General features: G+C 38.6%; 1 protein-coding gene across 2 annotated transcripts in view; it reads right to left on the bottom strand.

The window, feature by feature from the left end:
- The window catches only part of RAPGEF2 (Rap guanine nucleotide exchange factor 2), a 262,810-nt gene extending 240,878 nt beyond the window's left edge, over positions 1-21,932 (bottom strand). For both annotated transcript variants that reach the window (XM_018061491.1, XM_018061492.1), the window contains exon 1: positions 21,794-21,932. In XM_018061491.1, the coding sequence (XP_017916980.1) occupies positions 21,794-21,862 (69 nt within the window). In that variant the 5' untranslated portion in view covers positions 21,863-21,932. The remainder of the gene's footprint in view (positions 1-21,793) is intronic.

The following is a 22,150-nucleotide window of genomic DNA, read 5'->3' as shown; positions in this document are numbered from 1 at the left end:
ATTATTAATATAATTCTATGTGGAAATGTCATAAGCAACAGAAAGAGGAGGTATGTCAAGTCTGTTTTTCTGACAAACGAGCAGATGCCTGGATATACTACTGCTGAGAAAAACTGGTTAGTTTCCCCTGAACCCCCACCCCAGTACATAACAACTTGAAAGGCATCAAGCTAGCCCAAACGAAAGATCAAAGAATTCTAATTGTAATCATCACTTCCATTCTCTTCAACTGACAAAAATCCTTAATAATGTAGTTGATTATTAAAAACAAAACAGGAAACAAAAACCAGTAACAACTAATCAGAAGAAGATACCAAGATAATATATTTATCATGTTGCTATTTCACTGGATAAAACAAAATACTGAAAAGGAGGAAAAAGAATAATACATTTACATGTATTATTAGGGCTTCCCTGGTGGATCAAATGGTAAAGCATCTGCCTGCAATGCAGGAGACCTGGGTTTGATCCCTGGGTCAGGAAGATCCCCTGGAGAAGGAAATGACAGCCCTAAGGCAGTATTATCCAGGCAGTATTCTTGCCTGGAGAATTCCATGGACAGGGCAGCCTAGAGGGTTACAGTCCATGGTGTCACAAAGTGTTAAACACGACTGAGCAACCAACACTTTACATCCTTAAAACAGTATCCAGTGACAAAACTGTCAAAAAATATTAGATGCTACTAAAACCAGCATGTAAAACTCTGTATTTTTTCAGATAAACCTAATGACTAAGACAAGCTACTTAAAAGGCAGAGTTAATATAACAATATCTAACACTTATCAAGACTTATCTATTTGCTAAGTATTTGGACCTAAGTTAAAAATAGACCTTCCAGTCCTACTCTACTAACTCCAATTATTTTAAAAATTAAAATTTTAATAAAATTATTTATTTGACCACACTGTGTGGCTTGCAGAATCTTAGTTTTCCACCCATGGATCAAACCCAGGCCTCCTGCAGTGGAAGCATGCAGTCTTAACCACTGGACCACCAGGGAAGTCCCAAAATTTCAATAAAATGAGATTTTAGACCTGAAGCTCATCTCTGAAGTACAACCTAGTGAAACCTTTTACATAAAGAGAAATGGGCAAATAAAGAGAAAGACCTTAAGCAAACCGGAACTTCACTTTGTAACAGTCCTTACTACAACAGTCCAGATACTGACACTCAATTTTACTTCAGAAGGCATCTGGTAGAGTGGAAAAGTGTGGATTTTGAGATCAGACACTAAGTTATGTGTCCTTAGGAAAAGGAGTTAACTTCTCTATCTTAGTTGCTTCTTCACTGGTAAGTTAAGAGCAGCATCTCCTGCTTAATTGGGATGATGTAAAAACTAAAAATGCTTTTGAACTGTGGTGTTGGAGAAGATTCTTGAGAGTCCCTTGGACTGCAAGGAGATCCAACCAGTCCATTCTAAAGGAGATCAGTCCTGGGATTTCTTCAGAAGGAATGATGCTAAAGCTGAAACTCTAGTACTTTGGCCACCTCATGCAAAGAGTTGACTCATTGGAAAAGACTCTGATGCTGGGAGGGATTGGGGGCAGGAGGAGAAGGGGACGACAGAGGATGAGATGGCTGGATGGCATCACTGACTCGATGAACGTGAGTTTGAGGTAAACTCTGGGAGTTGGTGATGGACAGGGAGGCCTGGCGTGCTGCGATTCATGGGGTCACAAAGAGTTGGACATGACCGAGTGACTGAACTGAACTGAAAAACTAAAAAATGAGGGGAAAAAAACCAGCTGACTTTCTGACACATAATGAAGACTTAATAAATGTCTATTGCTTTTCTATTGCTTTTCCATATCATCCCTCAGTTCTTCTAAGTTGCGTTCTCCCTAAGTATAAATGAAGAGCAAACAACACAACTCTAAGTATTATGTATTATTATACTAATGGAGACTTGAACTTCCAAAGGTGCAGCACTACAAAAGTAACTCAATAAAAGATAATTAGAAGCATAATATAAAGATTCATTTACTGTTGTACCTTTTAATAGTGAACGTTTATATTATGAAAGTAATTCCAATTCCTTTTCAAATTCTTCAAAAATAGTCATGAAATTTCTATTCCACATTCTTATACTTATTAACACTCTTCTGCAAGTTTTTGGCTATATCTCTAAGTTCACAGAGGATTCAAATTTAAGTATAGAATGATGACAGATTTCAATAATCAGAAAAGAACAGAAAATCATATCTATTCACAGCACACAAATATAAAGCTTTTATTTCAAAAATATGTATTCCAATAAACACTCTTAGAAGAGAATATATATACATGTTACACATATGGAAAGACTTTGCCACTTCAGTACTTTTGAAAGTGAAAAAATTTTCAGTTCAGCTTTTCTATTCAACATAAAATAATCAAAACTACTCAAGATATATTGGTGTACATGAGTTCTTACACAATGGTTCTTTGAAGTCTGAAAATGCTTTAACAAAGAAAGCTCTTTAGAAAGCTCAACATGAAGCCTATGCTTCTAAAATGATCCAGATAAGTATTAATCTGGACAACCAAATAAAGAAATAATTTGAAAACATGGTCTTACTGCCTTACACTGAAAAGAGGCATATTTCTATAAATACTACTAGCCAAATAGTATTATTTGTATAGCCAAATAGTCTCTTATCTTTTAAAATGACTCACAATTTCTACTGGCACTAATACTTTCATTGTGTCAGTGACTGTAATGTCTTACATTACTGTAGACTTTTCCCTTTGAGAAGTACTTTCTCATATGTTACGTTCATTTAACCCTTAACAGACACCCTGGAAAACAGTGCACTGTTTTACAGACCAGAAAGCTGAGGTTCAAGGAAAGCTGCCAAAGTCACTCAGAGAATATGGAGTACCACACCAGCCCCTCTCTCTCACCTACTTTTCCTCATTAGATTACAGACCCCAAAATGAGTGACATCATTAAAGCAACATCAATACAAAAGAAGTTAAGGCATTACAAGTTCTGTTTCTCTTAGATCTTACAAGAGATTAGTTATACAATTTAAAATACTGTCGATCTGACTTACAAAAGCTTAAAGTAGATGTATAAAACAAAAAGTTCAGAATCCAGTAAAAGCAAATGTACACACCCCTCGAAGGAAATCCAAGGCAACAAACTGCAGTCCAGGGCTTAGAAACTCATAAGATCATGCCTCGAGTTTCTGGCTTCTATTTCTGACTTACTTATGTGACTGACCAAAGTCACGGTGGCTAAGTAAAATTTGAATCATATCATCTATCCAAGCAATTCTAAGAGTTAATTGCAGCTGTCTTAAAATAATAACAAGCCTAAATTATGTTATACTCAAATAGTAAAAAAAAAAGTAATCTCCCAGGAGTTAGATTTTAAAATTATACCAAATTGGGTTGGACCTGTCAGTACTGCTTATTGAATTACATGGAAAATGTCTGATGCACACTTCATATGTTTAAGTATTTATGAAATGCTTAGGTATTATAAAACACCATAGAAACGTAAATGTCTATAAGATAGATTCAAGGAATTTTTTGCAGTTTAAAATAAGAGATAAGGTACACTAAAAACTGTAAGATGAAAGAAATTGAACACACTAATAAAATGAAAACATATTCCACACTCACGGATTGAAAGAATTGATATTGTTAAAACGATCATATTACCTAAAGGAATCCACAAACTCAATGCAATCCCTATCAAAATTCCAATGACATCTTTCATAGAACTAGAACAAATATTTATATGGAACCACAATAGAGCCCAACTAGCCAAAGCTATATTTAGAAAGAATAACAAATGTGGAGGTATCACATTCTCTGATTTCAAACTATATTGCAAAGCTACAGTTATCAAAATAATACGGCCCTGGTATAAAAACAGACACACAGATCAATGAAACAGAATAAGGGCACAAAAATAAAACCATATATACATGGACAATTAACTTACAATAAAGGAGCCAAGAACACACAAGGAAGAAAAGATAGTCTCCTCAAAACTGGTGTTGGGAAAGCTGGACAATTACATGCAAAAGAACGAAAAGAGACCAATTATATGCCACCACACAAAAATTAACTAAAAATAGATTAAAGACTGGAATGTAAGACCTAAAAAACATAAATTCCTACAAGGAAACATAGGCGACAACCTTCCTGACATTGGTCTTAGCTATGTTTTTGGATTTGACTCCTAATGCAAGGGAAACAAAAGCAAAAAATTAAACATGAGACTTAGATTTCCCTGGTGGTCCAGTGTTTAAGACTCCATGTTTCCACTGCAGAGGGTCCAGGTTCAATCCCTTGTCCCCCTGCTCAGGGAACTTCCACATTCCACACAATTTGAAAATGAAAGCGGGACTACATCAAACTAAAAACTTCTACCATGAAGGAAATCATCAACAAAGTGAAAAGGAAATCTACTGAAAGAGGAAAGATATTTGCAAATCATAAATCTGACAAGGGGTCAGACCCAAATATCTTGGTAAGATCCAGATATTGTGGTAAAATCCAGAGTATACAACTCAAAATATACAAAGAACTCGTACAACTCAACATTTCAAAAGACGAGGTCCAATTAAAAAATAAGCAAAGGACTGAACAGACATTCTTCCAAAAAAGACAAAGAGATGGCCAATAGGTAAATAAAAAGATGCTCAACATGACCAATTATTAGAGAAATGTATATCAAAACCACGATGAGATACCACCTCCCGTGGGTCAAAATGGCTATTATCAAGAAGATAACAAATAACAGGTCTTATTAATACCAGGTGTGTGGAGAAAAGGGAGCCCTTGTGCACCGTTGATGGGAAGGTAGATTGCTGCAGCCACTGTGGAGAAGAATACAGAGATTAATGTAAAAATTAAGAAGAGATCTACCATATGTTGCAGCTATTCCACTGCTGGGTATTTATCCAGAGGATATGAAAACAGCAATTTGAAAAGATACGTGCACCCCTATGTTCAGTTAGCATTATTTACAACACAATAGCCAAGATGTGAAAACACCCTTAATGTCTACCAAGGGATGAACAGATAAAGTGTGTGTGTGTGTGCACACACTATATACACTACAGAATATCACTCAGAATATTACCAGACGATAAATGCTTACTGAGAGGTGCAAGTTAAAAACAATAAAAGTTTTCACAAAGAAAAATTCAACTAGTTTAGCTCAAGTGACCAGAAAAAGCTTCATAGAGGAGGAAACATATAAGTTAGTCCTTTTAAAATGGCCAGGACAGGTCTGAAGGAAGAACGGCAAGGAATGAAGGGACCCTGGATAAAAAGGGTCCCTTTGCTTGTGGCACGCAGACAAAGACCCGAGGATGATGGCAGTAAGAATGAAAGGAAGAATCAGGAAGGAAAATAAATGGATGTTTTCTTTCCCAAACTCCATGGTTAGCTTTTTACTAAATCAGTTCGAACATAGGAGCAGTTTACCCAGAAGATAATGCAAGAGTATTGTTCTTTGTGGTTACAAGTATCATTCTTGAAAATTACCATCTACAGGAATGGCTTCTATTTGTCGAGAAATGAGGTATTGGGAGTTTTCTCTCTGAAATACCACCCTAAATAAACAGGTCCACAGCAGCGTTTCTTTTCTTGTACTATTGATCTTACAATCAACTGAGAAGAGTGAAAATGAAGGAAAGCGTAAATTACAACCTAGCCTAAAAGCAGAGGGGGTAGGACCAGCATGGGTTCCCATAAACATTTTTAACTTGCTCATTTTCACGATCAGCAATGGGGAATAATATTTGCCTAATTAAGAAAATTCTGAGAAATCCTATAACCTTCTGAAAGAGATGATAGAGATCAGCCACTTTTTTTTTTCCTTGTCTAAACCTTGGACAAGGAGAGTAAATGATATTTTAGCCAAAAAAAAAAAAAAAAGTCACTTAACCTATTTCAAATATAAAGAAAACTGTAAGATATACAAAAGGGGAAGACAGAGGATGAGATGGTTGAATGGCATCACCCACTCAATGAACAAGAGTTTGCACAAACTGCAGGAGATAGTGAAGGACAGGGAAGCCTGGCGTGTTCTGCAACATGGGGTCGCAAAGAGTCAGGCACGACTGAGTGACTGAATAACAACAAATACAAAAGGCTGGACTTTAAGTTATGGGTGAGATCTTTCTTAACTCTAAAAATTTTCATCCAGTTTGATGAGAAGTATGGTTTTCTTTTTTCCAGAGTTTCAAAGATTTCCAGGAGATACTAGTTTCTTTCTTCTTTCCCCTGTGCTAGTCTGTATTTTCCTTCAACCAACTGGAAGGTAAATACTGTCTTCCTAAAAATTGGCTCAAAATGTTTAACATTTATTCCCTTACAAAAAAAAATCACAAGTAGAAATGTTCAAAATTCTGTACAATATCCCTGAAGTTTTAAATTAAATATTTTTAATCCTTTCCAGAAGACTACATTAATTGTAGTCTTCTGGAAGACTTTTCCTAGACAGCTGCGGAGGCAACTGACAGTATGAAAACTGATTATCCTCTAAGGATTATGTAAGGAAGCAACTTAAATACTAGGAATGTTTCTACTAGGAGAGAGGAGGTCTGAAACTGTATACATTGTAATAAGATTTCTATTAACATTTTCTACAAAGTTTCACTGAACACTGGCAAGACTGTTGCAATTTTAGAGACCTTAGTGTCTCTCTCCTAAACCATGATGAAAGCATATCTTCTCAAGAAAGTAATTTCATTTCTAACCCCAGAAGCCTCATTGAAAAGCCTCTTTTCTTTACTCACATCAATGTAATTAATTACCATACCTGTACAAGTTATCATCTGTTAACTAATTAAGTTATTTTTGTGATTGCCAAGAAGTAACAGCTACTGAGGACAATTCTGCAGCCACTATGAAAAGGAAAGATCAACTCAAGCAAGTTTCTGTTTGGGTGCAAGACAGAGAAAGGTAAACAATATAATAAAAAGCAAAGAGTTTTATCTCTGAATCCAATTTAAAGGTTTAGATAATGTACCTACAAAAGCATTTTTCAAAAGCTAACGGTAGTAGTACAATCATTCTTGATTGCAAACACAATGGAAATGAAAGCATCTTTGAGTACAACGCAAAGTTATTAAGCAGAGCACCCAGCAGGTGCCAAGAACAGGGGCTGGTATATCTAATGGGCTTATATAATTCAGTTTTGTTTCATTAATGAAAGCCTAATTCAGGAAGAGGATTCTTCTTAAAACTTCTCACCTAACTCTAGATTTCTTGAAAACCGAGAAAAAGACAACACAGTTTCAATAAAGTCAGGATGGAAAACTGATGAATTAACCTATACAAAAATACGTCCTTCCTGGGAGAAAAACTGTATGACACAGAAAAATATATATATATATATTGGGTAAACATTAGCAGATGAACAATAATAAATAACACATATTACACCCAGTGCCTTTAAGACATTTTATGAAGTTATGTTAATAATGTTACTATATAATAAAATTTCTTTTCTCCTTTCAGACTGTATTTGTAAAGAACACCAGGAGACACTTTATTAGAATGATTAAAAGTCCCAATACTCTTTTGGCTACATCTCAAAAGAAAAAAATAACTGAAATTAACAAAATAGCTTTGTTTTTGCTGCGCTTAAATAACAGTGTATCTAGGCTGGGTTGAGCTGCTTCTACTTCATTCCCCTTTGTATAAAGATGTGTGCATGCTCAATCACCATCAGACTCTTTGTGACCTCACGGACTGCAGCCCGCCAGGCTCCTCTGTCCATGGGATTTCCCAGGGAAGAATACCAGAGTGGGTTGCCATGCCCTCCTCCAGGGGATCTTCCTGACTCAGGGATCGAACCCATGACTCCTGCATTGGCAGGCAGATTCTTTACCACTGAGCCACTTGGAAAGCCCCTTGTATAAACATACCTCTTTGATTACAGATCTGCAACTATAAAAGACATATTAAATCCTTGAGCTCTGAAATCAGTTGGAAGTTCTCAGAAATGAGAGTCTGTAAGGCAAAGGACAAATTTCTGTAGAGCCAGACAGTAAGTATTTTAGCCTCTGCAGGCCATACTCAGCCTCTGAAGCACGAAAGCAGCCACAGACAACAGGAAGAATGAGCCTGGCTGGGTCCCAATACAACTTTATACACAAAACCAGGCTATGGGCTGAATTTGGCCCAAGGGCTATAGTTCACTCAGTCCTGATCTAGGAGATTAAGTTTTCAACAGTATGCTGGCTCTGTCCCTGTGGCATGGGGAAATTCACCAACTACTCTTGGTGTATATTTTCTCAGGAGCCCCAAACTAGATCAGGGATTTGCAGCATTTTTTAGTGGTAAGTCTCCCTTTTCTAACAGAAGTTAAAGGTGGAGCCGAGGCTAGATTTCCAGGACTCTCCATAGGCCCCTGGAAGCCTCCATGTCTGTGATACAATGGTAGCTGATTCTAAGGTTCCACTCAGCGTCAAGAACCAATATTGACACGTCTGTTTTCCTCTAGGTCCCTTCAGGCGTCACCAGGTAAGGGAAGCAGTCTATGGTTTACACGGATTTCTCACGCTCCGGAATCACACTATCCCTTCCCATAAAGAAGAGCATTATGGGAATTCCCTGGCGGTTGAGGGGTTAGGACTGTGCGCTTTCACTGCCAAGGACCCAGGTCCGATCCCCAGTTGAGGAACTAAGATCCCACCAGTCAGGCGGTGTGACCAAAAAAAAAAAAAAGGTCATTACATGACAAAATAAAAAATTACAATGTACAGGTAAAAAGTAGAAATCAATGAAGTTAAATTCTACTCCATACATGTATTTAATTAAGATGTCTTTTACTACAAATGTGCAAATATTTTACCCAGAACAAGTCTTAGTACATTTTACTTTTTTCTGAAGTTTTATATATAATCAGTAAGTAAAGATCTAAGCAGAGGGTATTGAATCTATTTCTGAAACTGCTCCTTAAGAAGTTAATACGTGTGTGCTCAGTCACTCTTTGCAACCTCATGCAAGAGTAGTGTACCAAGATCTTCTGGCCATGGGATTTTCCAGGCAAGAATACTAGAGTGGGTTGTCATTTCTTCTACTCCCTATCTTTCAGACCCAGGAATTGGACGAGCACCTCCTGCATTGGCAGGTGGATTCTTTACCAATGCAACATCTGGGAAGCCCAAGGAGTTAATCTATACATATAGTCATATCTAATAAAATGGATCAAAGCTAAGATCTCTACTTAGTGACAATTAATCAGCAAATTGGTTCTAAATACTAGAACTGAATTGAATTTTATAATTTAAGTCTGTCATTACACTATTGTCCCTGACCATAGTCAAAAATCTCAAAGTAATTTAAAAAAAGGTACTGCAAAGTAGAACAAAGATGTCACAGGAGCTCAGAGGAAGAATTTATACTCTGTTAAATAACAATCAAATATAGTGTAAATGACAGTTCAGTATATCAACACCAAAGTGATTAAACTTATAGGGAGGCAACTGCCTGATACTTAAGAAAAAAAACTTTGCTCCACAAAGTTTCATGTTTCTATAAAGGAGGGCTTCTGCGTTACAGAAACTGAACTACTGCTCCTATTCAGCTTTTATCCAATTCACTATTAATGTAGAAGTATATAATTACATTTTCCGCTGTATCTCAAATGCTCAGGAAAAAAAAAAATCAAGTCATTAAACAGCATTTATTACCTCCAGTTCTGTGCTATGGGGTGTGCCAAGACCTTAGTTTTAAAGACGCATAGCAAATTCCAGCCAAGCAATCTCTCCAGTGAGGCCAACAGACACCTTACACATTAATCCATTTTAAATGAAATCAAAGTCTTAACTTATACTCCAGATTCAGGCATATTTTAGACCTTAGCCCCCCTCCCAAAAACAAATAACTTACAAAAAAAACACAGAATGTTTTAAAATAACAAATACCCCAGACTCTTTCAAGTAACATTTCTAGCCATCAGCTTCTGATAGCGAACGGTTTAACTGACCCCACTACACATAAGAGCAGTTTATCTACATAAATCTTGAATGCTACCATTAAAAGCCCATAACTAAGCACATCTACTCTAAAGCAAGACATACTGCATACTTAAAGTTTTAATATCAAAGTCAGTCTTCTCAGACAGTAAAGAATCTGCCTGCAACACGGGAGACCTGGGTTAAATCGCTGGGTCAGGAAGATCCCCTGGAGAAGGGAATGGCAACCCACTCCGGTATTCTGGCCTGGAGAATTCCATGGACAGAAGAGTCTTGCTTGTTACAGTCCATGGGGTCACAAAGAGTCAGACACAAGTGAGCAACTAACACTTTCACACACTTTCACTAGTCTCATATAACATTCAGTATGAAGTCACTTTTCTCAAAGACATAAGTTTATAAGCATGAATTCAACAAATTACAGAAAACTATTTAAACTGCTATCTTTTACAAGTATTTTATATATGACTGCATATTTATAAAATGATGATGATTCAGCTTGTATGAGGAATGACAAATTGAAAACTTAAAAGTCCCAGAAAAATAACAAAGCACTGCTACACACAGAAATATCAGAACACAAAACTGAACACACAAGGAATGAAATAAAATTTTAAAACAGAGTGCAACTGAGGCAAAAAAATGTAGAAAATATAAACCTACGTTTTATTTTAAATCAATACATAAATCAATAGTTTCCACTTAAAAACATACTTAAAAGTCACATTTAGTAGTTTATTTATATTTATATATAATGTTAAATTTATATATAATGTTCACACACTGGTATTTTTACCTCTATTTTCAAATAAGAGACTGTGCTTCAGAAAATTAATAGTCATACATCTAATAACTGAACTAAAAAGTTAAATATATCTATGTGACTCCAAAACTGCAATTACAGTAATGCAGCTCTATATGTTACTATAAGACCTCTGGAAGTAAGACTTTCAAAGTGGTCTCCTGAGAATCACTCTGTAAACTTCTTACAATCATCCGTTTCCTACACAAAGCAAGTTGGACAAATACTATCAGCTCATAGCACTCATTCATTTTAACCTCCTTCTTTCCTGTCTTTCTGCAATATACAGGCTTAAGTGCAAAATATTCACATTTCCAGCCTCCTTTGCAACTAGGAGTAGCCATGTGACCCAGCTCTGGTCAATAACAAACACCTGGAGAGGATGTCCCTTCAAAATAACAAACTCTGACCAACAAAAGAGGTAAGAGTTTCAACCTCCTCCCATCTCTCCTGCTTGGGATGCAGCCATCATCTTGGGACTCTGAAACCTAAAATCTCTTTTAAGTAGCATGAGCTAGTTTCCTTGATGAAATCTTTGAGCTTCTCCTTCAGACCTGAACTGGCTAACTTGAGATTTCTTATTTTGTGAGAAAGATAAGCCCATCGCTAAGCCTCCATGCGTGTGGTTTCTGACAACCTGCAGACTAATGCAAGGCCAACACAATCTAAGCCTTGACTCAATTCTACCAATTAGATTTATATTATGATCACTTCAGTGAATTAACTGTAAGATACATGAATGATGAAAAATTATCTAAGGGAAAAATAGACACCAACAAGTGAAAAGTAATAATATGGGAGGGGAGTTTAAGGGAGAATGGATACATGTGTATGAATGACTGAGTCTCTTCGCTGTCCACCTAAAAGTATCACAACATTATTAACAGGCTATACTCCAATATGAAATAAAAGTTTTAAAATATAACAAATATTAAGCACTCAAGTCAGAGACTGTTAAAAAAAAAAAACTAGAAATACATGAGCATACTTAATCTATACAATCATGTTAGGCTGGTAATATGAGTTGCTCAGTCGGGTCTGACTCTTTGTGAACCCATGGACTATAGACCAGCTCCTCAAAAAAAAAAAAAAAAAAAAAAAGACCAGCTCCTCTGCCCACGAAATTTTCCAGGAAAGAATACTGGAATGGGTTACCATTTTCTACTCTAGGGGACCTTCTCAACCTAAGGCTCAAACCCACATCTCTTTTGTCTCCTGCTTGGGCAGGCTGCTTACCACTAGCACCACCTGGGAAGCCCCATACTCATCAGTGGCAAAATTTTAACAATCCTTGACAAAAACAGAATATGGTGAAACAGAGCCAAATTTATTCTGAGATTATAACCTTTCTGTCTTTATGATATTAGAATGTCCTTTCTTTCATGAAATGAAAGAGGGAGTTTAAATTCACTTTAACAAGCTTACTTCTCAAAATAAATAGGTGACAAATCAATAGCAGAAGCCCAGAGTTTTATGATTTTTAAAAAGTCCTTGAAATCCAAAAGCCTGAGACCCCATGAAGTTAAGTTACCTCCCCAGGACCACAAAGCTGTCTGTGGTCTGGATACCAAAGTTCAGGGTCATAGCCACCAGGATAGATGAAGGGAATATACTCAATAAACTCAAAATAACTATACTGTGAATGCACTTAAAAACACAAATGTGCAGCTACAAAGGAAAGCAGCCATCTCACCAAATGTCAAGTGGGAACAAGGACTTTTAAAGTGAAATGATTTTACCATGCTGACCCCCACAGAGCTTCCTCTAACTGATGTAGATTTAAACCATACCAGAGAAAATGGAATCAAGATAGGAATTCTCACCCATTCCAACTTAAGTCTCAGATGACTTTAGGTTTGGAGATTCATATCTGGGATTGAAGAAGCTGTGGGTGTCGGCATACACTGTCTGCCTCTGAAAGAAGTCTGTGGTTTCCCAATTGAAGGAGCAGGGCCGTGCTTGCTAACGCCAGCCCCGAAAGCTCGCCCCTCAGTTTATTCCAGTCCCACAAAAGTAAGGGAATCCGACACAAATGAAGACTAGAAAAAACTGAAATGCAAACAAAGTCTTCTTCACCTCTATTCTTGGCATTTCGATCTTTTTTTTAACTCATGAGTTTTTTAAACTCAGCTCTAGTTGTTTGGAAATGTATAAATTTGATCAAGCCCTTTCTTAATACAGTAACTAATTTAGCTTAGCCAAACATTTCTAACAATTTGACCAAAAACTTCTAATTTGAGTGTGGAGCTTGCAAGACTGCATAATGTTACTTACAGAAGAAATCAGAAACTTTACTGCCTTGAAGACTTCAAATACTTACACACAGAACAACTGGACAAATGTTAAATAGGGCTAGTTAACATCTATATATTTTCACTTTTTTTTTTTACTTTATTAACATAAGATTTTAGTTACTTCACAGGCTGGCCAGCTCTTCTTTTTCATTTGTGCCCTCAAAAGCAGTTACTGAAAACATCAAACAGAAAAAAATCCTACTGAAATATAGAAAACAAATGGCTTTATCTTTATAATTGAGAATAGTAAATATCTCCCAGCTTATAGTTTATTTGTAGTTATCTCAAATGTTACCACCTATATTTTTTAATCTAATCTTCCAGCACTAGTTTCAGTTACAGAAAAAAACACACAGTATACAAAAACAGCATGTATTCTCCAATATTTACCACAAGAAAGAAAGGTAGGTGGCTGGCAGAGGAGGGGAGGTTGTAACAGAAATGCAAAGGCATTATATATAATGCCTTTGTGTTTCGACTTTCCATTTACATATATACATAAAATATATATATATATATATATATATATATATATATATATATATATATGGAAAAAAGACTTGTATTTCTGTCTTGAACTGATTTTAATGAAACGCTGCACACGCAGCTCAGAGGTCTCATCAGCTCCAGCTGGAATAGGGCCTCTGACCGGCCTCTTTAACATCCACTGCCACCCTTCTCCTCCCTTCCACCTCCTCACTCCTACCAAAAGTAACAATCTAAAGACTTTTTAAGTTCACAGGAAAGGAAAGAGAGGGGGATGCTACAAACTTGACTTCACCTCACTGACTTCCTTAAACTGCTACCCCAGCGTCTTTTCTACTTGCTTCACGTGCATGGAATATTTTCTCTGCTGCACATTTTATTCATGTATCAAATATTCTAATTCACTTACATTTGGGATCATGAAACCTTCACCACTGGTAAAATAGACTGCATTTTTATGGGAATATCTACAAAATCTAGGGAAAAAAGGTGAATGAATTTTAACTCTTCTTGTCCATTTATTGCAAGCTTGGATATGTGTGTGTATGTTTAATTCCCTCTAATATATTGATTCAGCCATGTCACTAATGTCTTAATGTACGCAAAATATTTAGCTAAAAGGTACTGAGCTCTTCATTAAGACTAACTCAGGAAAAAAGATTATTTTTTTTAATATCTTAATTTGGTGGCCTCTGGTCAGAGTCACAACAACCCCAAAAGCTGGTTGTTGGTTTTCTTTCACTTTTAATTTTGACATAGCTTTGCACTAAAAGAAGTTATTTTTTTATAAAGGGTAGTTCAGAGATCCTATACACTCTTCATCCTGCCTGCCACAGTAAAACTATCGATTCAAATGCCACCGGTTGTCCCAGTGTTTACTTTCTGGTCCAAGACCTCATCCAGAATCCCACAGTTCATTTGGTTATAATGCTTCTTTGGTCTCCTTCAATCTGCGGCTCTTCAGCACTTCATCCTGTTGTAACCTGAACACACCTCTGGGTACTGGCCATCTCGTGTGTGTAGTTGCTAAGTCGTGTCCGACTCTTTGTGACCCCATGGACTGTATAGCCTGCCAGCCTCCCCTGTCCATTGGATTCTCCAGGCAAGAATACTAGAGTGGGTTGCCATTTCCTCCTCTGGGCTATCTTGTAGAGCATCCTAAAATTTCCCCACTCCACTACTCTTGCCTGGAAAATCCCATGAATGGAGGAGCCTGGAAGGCTGCAGTCCATGGGGTTGCTGAAGGTCAGACACAACTGAGCGACTTCAATTTCACTTTTCACTTTCACACATTAGAGAAGGAAATGGCAACCCACTCCAGTGTTCTTGCCTGGAGAATCCCAGGGATGGGGGAGCCAAGTGTGCTGCCATCTCTGAGGTCACACAGAGTCGGACACGACTGAAGCGACTTAGCAGCAGCAGCAGCAGCAGCAGCAGCGTTTTATGACATTAAAATTGAAGGGCTTTTTAGTAAGAACACCACTTCAGATGTGCCCTTCTTGGTGCATCATGTCGACACATCTTGTGATATAACTTTGATCACCTAGTCAATTTGGTATCTGCTAATTTTCTTCACTTTAAAAGCACTGATTTTCCCCTTTGTAATTAATTAATTGATCTTGTAGGGAAGACACTCTGAGACTAAGCAAATACTCTGATATCTGATGTATATATATTTGTCATCATACTCTCACCCACTAGTTCTGGCATCTATTGATTCTTGTTTGCAGCCATTATTACTGTAAGGTTTGCCTACTAGTGATTTTCCACTTCCATCATACCTTCTACTTTTTTTTGGTGGGGGGAGAATCCTACTGGAACAAAGAGCTGTCTCTTCTCCCCTATTTATTTATTTAATAATTTACTTATGTTGGCATGAGTTCATGGATATTTTTTCCCCTAGAGGTATAATTCCATATTTGGTTGTTCAAACTGTCCCCCTGGAACTCCTTTGTATAAAGACATCCATCAAACTTCCTTCTGAATTGTAAAACACCGCTTTGGTTGAGGAAAACCAGGTAATTTCTTTTCATGATGTATCCTAGACGGTAAGACTACCTTTATACTTACATTATATACACAGAAAAAAAAAATGTTTTTATGGAAAAAAAACTTTATCTATTGAAATATCCCAAATGTGTTGTACTCTCACAACTCTTGCTCATCCAAGGTCTAATGCTCTTCGTTCTTTATTTTATACATATGATTATTAACAATATCTCACTGTTACTGTTTTAAATCCACCTTACCTTGTGCTGCCCCATCCCCAAATACTTTTGGTATCTCAAGAACACGGCCCAAACCACTCAGAGATGATAGTAACTCAACTCATTTTGGGCAAAAGGTAACAAGCCTTAATTATGCTAATTGAAAAAGAGCCAATCCAAAAAGTCAATCTGTGTATGATTCTATTTACATGACAGTCTTGAAATGACAAAATTATAGCAATGGAGAAGAGATTAGTCCTTGCCAGAGGTAGGGCTGGCATGATCGTGCTTATAAAAAGGCAACGAGAGGAATTTTTGTGGTAATGGAACCCCTCTGCACCTAGGCTTTATCAATGTCAGTATCCTTGTTGTGATGTTCCACTACAGTTTTGTAAGATATTTGTAATGGCAACTGCATATGAATCTACAATTACACTAAAACCAAAAATTATTTTTTAAAAAGAATGAGTTTCAACTCTAGCATGAATACTCAGGAGAGATCAGAATCACCATCATGCATCCCTTCAGTTCCACTGATTGCTAGCTGGCTTCTAAGAAAGCTACTATCAGCCCTCCCCAGAATAAACCACCAACGGTTAATTCTTCTTCAGGGTCTCTTCTCTGATTAGCTTTTACGTGAACACACACCACAAGCTGGAGAACAGAAAGCTGCCAAGGGCCAGAAAGTATTGGTTGGTCAACTGAATTTCCAGCAGTTAACAGGATCAAAATGTAAGTTCTGATTGCAGTTTATCTAGCACTTATTAAATATTCGAGAAATTCCAAACCTCTAGAAAACTGTTACTGAAAACAGGGTGAGGAGAGGGAACAGCTCATATAACACCAATATCATGGAACTATCACTGGGGTCCACGCTTCCATATCTCTTTACACAAGTCTAGACCAAAGTTCTCTGAGGGAATTATAATTCCTTTTCATTACCTATAAAACTTACAAAGTAACAAAGCTAAAAACAAAACAACCAATTTCTTCAAAAGAGTCAAGAAGACAGTCTTTCTGTTTTTCAAAAAGGTTACTGTATCTTTATTTCAAATAATTCATTTACATTGGAAGCAAATGCTGCTATTACTTTATATAATATGACTTTATATGACTTGAATTTCAAACATCAAAGGCAGACCTTACTGTGTTTATTTAACTCCCTGCCCCCAAATCTACCTGAATGAAGTTTTCTCAGGCCAACTGAAAATTAAGAGGGGAAAAAAAAAAAAAAAGAACAGACTTATGGTTTCAAACAGGAGGGAACTAGGGGAATGGACTGGGCATTTGGGGTTAGCAGATGCAAACCATTCTATGTGGAATGGATAAACAAGGTCCTGTAGAGCACAGGGAACTATATTCAATACCCTGTGACAAACCATAATGGAAAAGAATGTTTTAAAGAAGATCTTATAGGGACTTCCCTGATGGTCCAGTGGTTAAGAATCCTCCTGGCAAGGACACGGGTTCCATCCCTGGTCCAGGGAGATCCCACAGGCCAAGGAGCAACTAAACCTGTGCACCACAACTGCTAAACCTGAGAGCTGCAACTGCTGAAGACCACGCACCTAGAGCGCGTGCTCCACAACAAAAGCAGCCACCACGGTGAGAAGCCCAAGCACCGCAACTAGAGAAAGCCTATGCACAAAGACCCAGTGCTGCCAAAAAAAAAGTTATATATATACTGAACTGAATCACTTTGTTGTACAGCAGAAATGACCACTGTAAGGCAACTATACTTCAATTATCAAAAAAAAAAAAAAAAAACCCTTAGTGAGTTTTCATAACGTAAAATTATAGTGCTAAGAGGGTATAGCTGGGTTTGTTTTTTTATTTTACATCCTTTCTTGAGAGAAAGAAAACTGCACCAAGTTGGCAACCAGGAAGTCCTCTTTATTTTTTTTTTTTTTTAAATTTGGGGGGAGGTGGGTGGGATTGAGTGTCTGTGAAAATCCCAGGGTCTGGGAAGGACTATATTAAACCAGCCTCCACACAGCACTGCAGTTAGATTCATTTTGAATCTCAGCCAAGATATGCAAAGCTAATTATGGAACTGTTAATTACTAAATGTTTAAAAGGTTATTTGAAGGCAACTAAGTTTCCACCAATAATGCAAAAGAATGTTAATAATTTTTACCACAAACTTAAGTCCTCACTTGTTCAGAGCCACATGCTAATACAGTCTGAAATTAGCTTTTCAGTAATAAATGTGCATTTTCTTAACCTCCAAATTCAAATATCATTGCTATGAGAGCTAAATGCTTGTAGCCAAAGAGGCATTACTTTGTGAAACATGCTTTTCAAAATTGCACCAGATCATTTAGTTGTGTTTTATGAACAAAAACTACTTGAGACAAATTATTTATTACTAGAGTCCCCAAACGAGCCAAAATATAAAGTATAAGTTGTCAGATGAAAATATAAGACTGCTAATAAACAATGATAAAAAGAAATGGAAATTTTTATGTGTCAATAGACAATTGTTCCACTAGATCTGAAAGTTAAACATCCACCAGAGAAACTCTTTTTGTGCAGATTCTCACAATTTAAAGTTCCCTATGCTAAAGTTCCCTTTTTCAACCCTCTCATTAAGACTCAAGAGGTATTCTACCAAGTGACTTTTGCAAAGAATAGTCATGCACTGTGATGACAAATTCATGAATTAGCGACTAAATCAAAAGGTGTAACAGCCACACACTCCCCCCAGAAAGATCAGTGAAGAACCAAGTAATATTAACTAGGAAGAGGCGAGGCAAGAGCTGTTTTTTAAAATACTTTTTAAAATACAAACAATTTTAAAACACAAACCATTTCAAAAAGTAACTTTTACAACTAGCTAAAAACACATATTAAATCTTTAAAGCAGAAAAAACAACTCTGCAATAGATGTTTCACCTGAAAGACTAAAAACAGGCATTTAAACACCCTACCTAAGCAGTCTGAAAGGGTCTGAACTCAGTAAGTTAATAAAATGGTTTGGAAAACTCATTTTATTGTTTAAAGCCTTGGGGGCGAAGCTGTTTGTAATTTATTTACATCTTTTACTTCACTAAATTGCTTAGGTGAACAAGCTTCCCACTTAAGTGATTAAAGACATAAACCCAAATAGTTTAATAAAGCAATTACTTAAGAATCCCGTTTTTCACCAAGAGGTGCACTGAAAAATCTCAATAGAACGTGAAGTGTTCCTTATTTTCAAGGAGATTTGTTAGTGAGAATACAGTGCCCCATTGACTACAACTTAGCCATTTTCCAGACACACAATACTGGATACATACTGGATTAAAGATAGCTTTTTTTTCCTCCTCCCAGAATATCAGGTGAAACAGTGACAGCCCCTTAAATCTGAATATACAACATCTGGCTAAAAATTCGGGTGACAATTTTGCTTGCTTCTCCTTACCATCCCCCCTCTATTGAAGTGCCTAAATAAATGCGAAAAATGGATTCCATTTCCCACGTGGCTCTGAAAAGCTTCCTAATTTCATTATAATTTTCAAAGTACCTGTGTCTGCACTGAGGTTCTCCGGGCCCCCAAAACCTCTTTAACTTCTTAGCTAACTTTTTAGGTTATACAAGTGACAGCATGATTACTTCTAGGCAACTGACTGACCTGGTACAAAAGTATGTCTTCTTGGGGTTTAGGAGACTGTGTTGGTAGGATTAAAAAATAAAAGGAAATGAATTTAACTATATATATATATAGTTTTTTTCCTCTATCTTTTTTCTTAAAGCGCCTTTCTTTTGCTTGTCGTAAGAATCATACAAACTCCTCATAAATCTATCCAAAAAACAGAAGGAAGAACAACATCAAAACTTTCCTGATTCACGTGTGTCTGTTCATAGGTTTAATAACTTTGCTTTTATATTACAAAATTCTAACTCTCAAGTAGTCATGAAAAAAGAGAGTGCAGGAAAACTTCCAGTCCTTGCATTCACAAAGCACTCAACAGAAAAGGCACCTGATACCAAAGTTTTTTGTTTTTTTTTTTACTTCTGAGTAAATTCCAAACTTTTAGAAGAAGAGTAATTCTTTTTAACAAGCCAGGTAAAGATGGGAAGCATTCACCTTACCAACTACTTTCTCTTTAAAATGATAAACATGGAGGTTTGCCCTGAGCTTTAAAATTACTAGGGTGGACACTTATGAAAGTTCAAAATGTTTGCTAAGTTTCTTGAGGGTGACTTGTTCTGTGAAGGTGTGTGTGGAGGGGCTGGGAGGAGGGAGATAGATTGCTGCTTTCTCAGGCTGTCAGTGAAGCTTGCACACTGTTGGTGTCAGTACCAACTGGCCCACTTCTGACTCAGGCCAAGTTCTACGTTGGTCTGTTTTCACTCTGTTCTCCGGAGCTGGCACGGAAACAGGAAAGTTTAACAGTTCATTTCTTTGGCACAATCCACGCAGTCACAGTGGACATTCTGCCTCTTTCAGGCTTGTTTGATGACCGACTACCCCCACCACCACCACCACCACCTGATAGTAGGGATTGAGTCATTGCTATTCTAATCAACCAACCAAACACACCGCTTCCCCCTCTCTAATTTCCACCCAAGGCCTCTGACATCATTTTCTGACCACCTTACTGAGTTCTAATATTCTCAGCATGTGTGATTTCACTTGGCACCTCAAACACTGAAAGGCATTGAAACACTTCACTGAAATTAGCTTTTCCATCACACTGTGGCTGAGAACCTACAGTTTCAGATGCAGAGGACTGAGTGATTGCCAACCGCAAAACAAACAGTAGCTGGAAAAGGCACAGGAGAGGCAGTGCAACAGGACCTGAGCAGCACAGTCCTTGTTTTTGGTAAAGTAATCCTTCAGAACGGGAACTTTCCGGTGACAGCGTGAACTGAATTTTCCTTGTAAAATTTATCACCCATCTTCCACACGTTTGGTAAATATGCGCACTCTAGCTACACTCCCCAGATGTGACGGCTACATCAGAAAAAAAATGAAAAACGGTACCAGGTGCCATTCCTGGGCCTTGCCCAAAGGCAGCCGGTGGAAGAGTCTTATTTTATCCTCTTTTCCCCGCATTAAATAACAACCGTCAACGGCAGAGAAGGAGAGCATTTGGATGTGAACAGATGGCATCCAACACCTAACAAGCGAAGCCACTCTTTCAAGCACTAGATCCTAAATGTCTGATGGTCCCAAGGATCAGGAGGGCTTATTTGTCTTAAGAAGGTTGGCAGCAGGATCCCCTGGAGTCACCATCCCAACGCATGCGTCATTATCCAGTCAGCAACTACAAGCAAAAAAAAATCAAACCACCGCACTTTTATACATCTCCCCCTTTCTAGTCCAACTAGAGACGACCAGATCCAACATCATCAGCAATTCCTCCACTTAAAGCCAGAGAAAAATAAGCCTGAAGGTAAACGAAACGTATAAAGGTTAACAAACTTACCTAATTTTGACAAGGTTGTGCAACACCAGAAGAATCCGCAGGGTGCCCTTCCCGGGGGCGGGGGAGGAGGTGGGGATTAGTATTTGAACATGCCTGATCTGCAATTCTGTCTGCAATTGAAAACTACAAGCAGTAACCTAGCTATCCAACTTTCTTCCCCCCTTCCTTGGAAAGCGACATCCTTTTCCCCCCAAAAAAAGCAAAACAGTAAATATACAAACATCTCAACGTTTCACTTTAGAAGGCCACCGCGAATCTGTCTTTCGCAGAGCACTCTAAGTTTCCTCAACACCTCTGCAAACACCCAAGAACTCTGAAGGCAGAAGGGGCCATAGGCTCGCGGGGGAAGGAAGCACTGAGACCGGTGGGACAAGAAGGACGGCCGAGGGGAGGTCACCCCGCTGACTTGCAGGCCCAGCGAGCGGCTGGGAAGCCGGGACGCTCGGGAAAGACCTCTCTGCCCCGCCGGACAATCGCGGGAGCAAGACAGTACCGAGAGGGCAGCGAAAACAAGAAGACCCAAGAGAGGGGAAAATAATGCCAGGTCGACCCGATGAAGCCACTGGAAGTTGGGGACCTAATGGGAGGCGCGGGTGCGCGGGGCAAACGGCGTCGGGAGGCGTGGGGACTGGGAGGGCGCAGCCGACACGGGTCTCACCTGGGGGGTCCTTTCGGCCGGGTTCTTCATCACCGCCTGGCGGAAGCTGTTATCCACGTAGGACGCCATCTCCCCCCGCGGCCCGGGCCGGGGCCGCTCCGCGCCCTCGGCCGCCTCCTCCCGGCCCAGCGCCGCCGCCGCTGCCGCCGCCTCCGCCCTGCGCGCTCCGCCCGCCCGCCTCCGGCCAACCAGCCAAACCGCGGCGGCGGCCGGGCGGCGGGGCCCCGGGCGCGCGGCGGGGCGGGGGGCGTGAGGCCCGAGGGTCCCCGAGGCGCCCGGCAGCCGGGAGCTCCTGCTTCCTCCGCCTCCTCCGCTTCCTCTGCGCCGCGCGGTCGGGAAGGCTCCCTCCGGGCCCTG

This window comes from Capra hircus, chromosome 17 (genome assembly GCF_001704415.2).
Source record: "Capra hircus breed San Clemente chromosome 17, ASM170441v1, whole genome shotgun sequence".
NCBI lineage: Eukaryota > Metazoa > Chordata > Mammalia > Artiodactyla > Bovidae > Capra > Capra hircus.
Note: the sequence above shows the minus strand (reverse complement) of the source record. Positions and strands in the feature narration are given on the sequence as shown.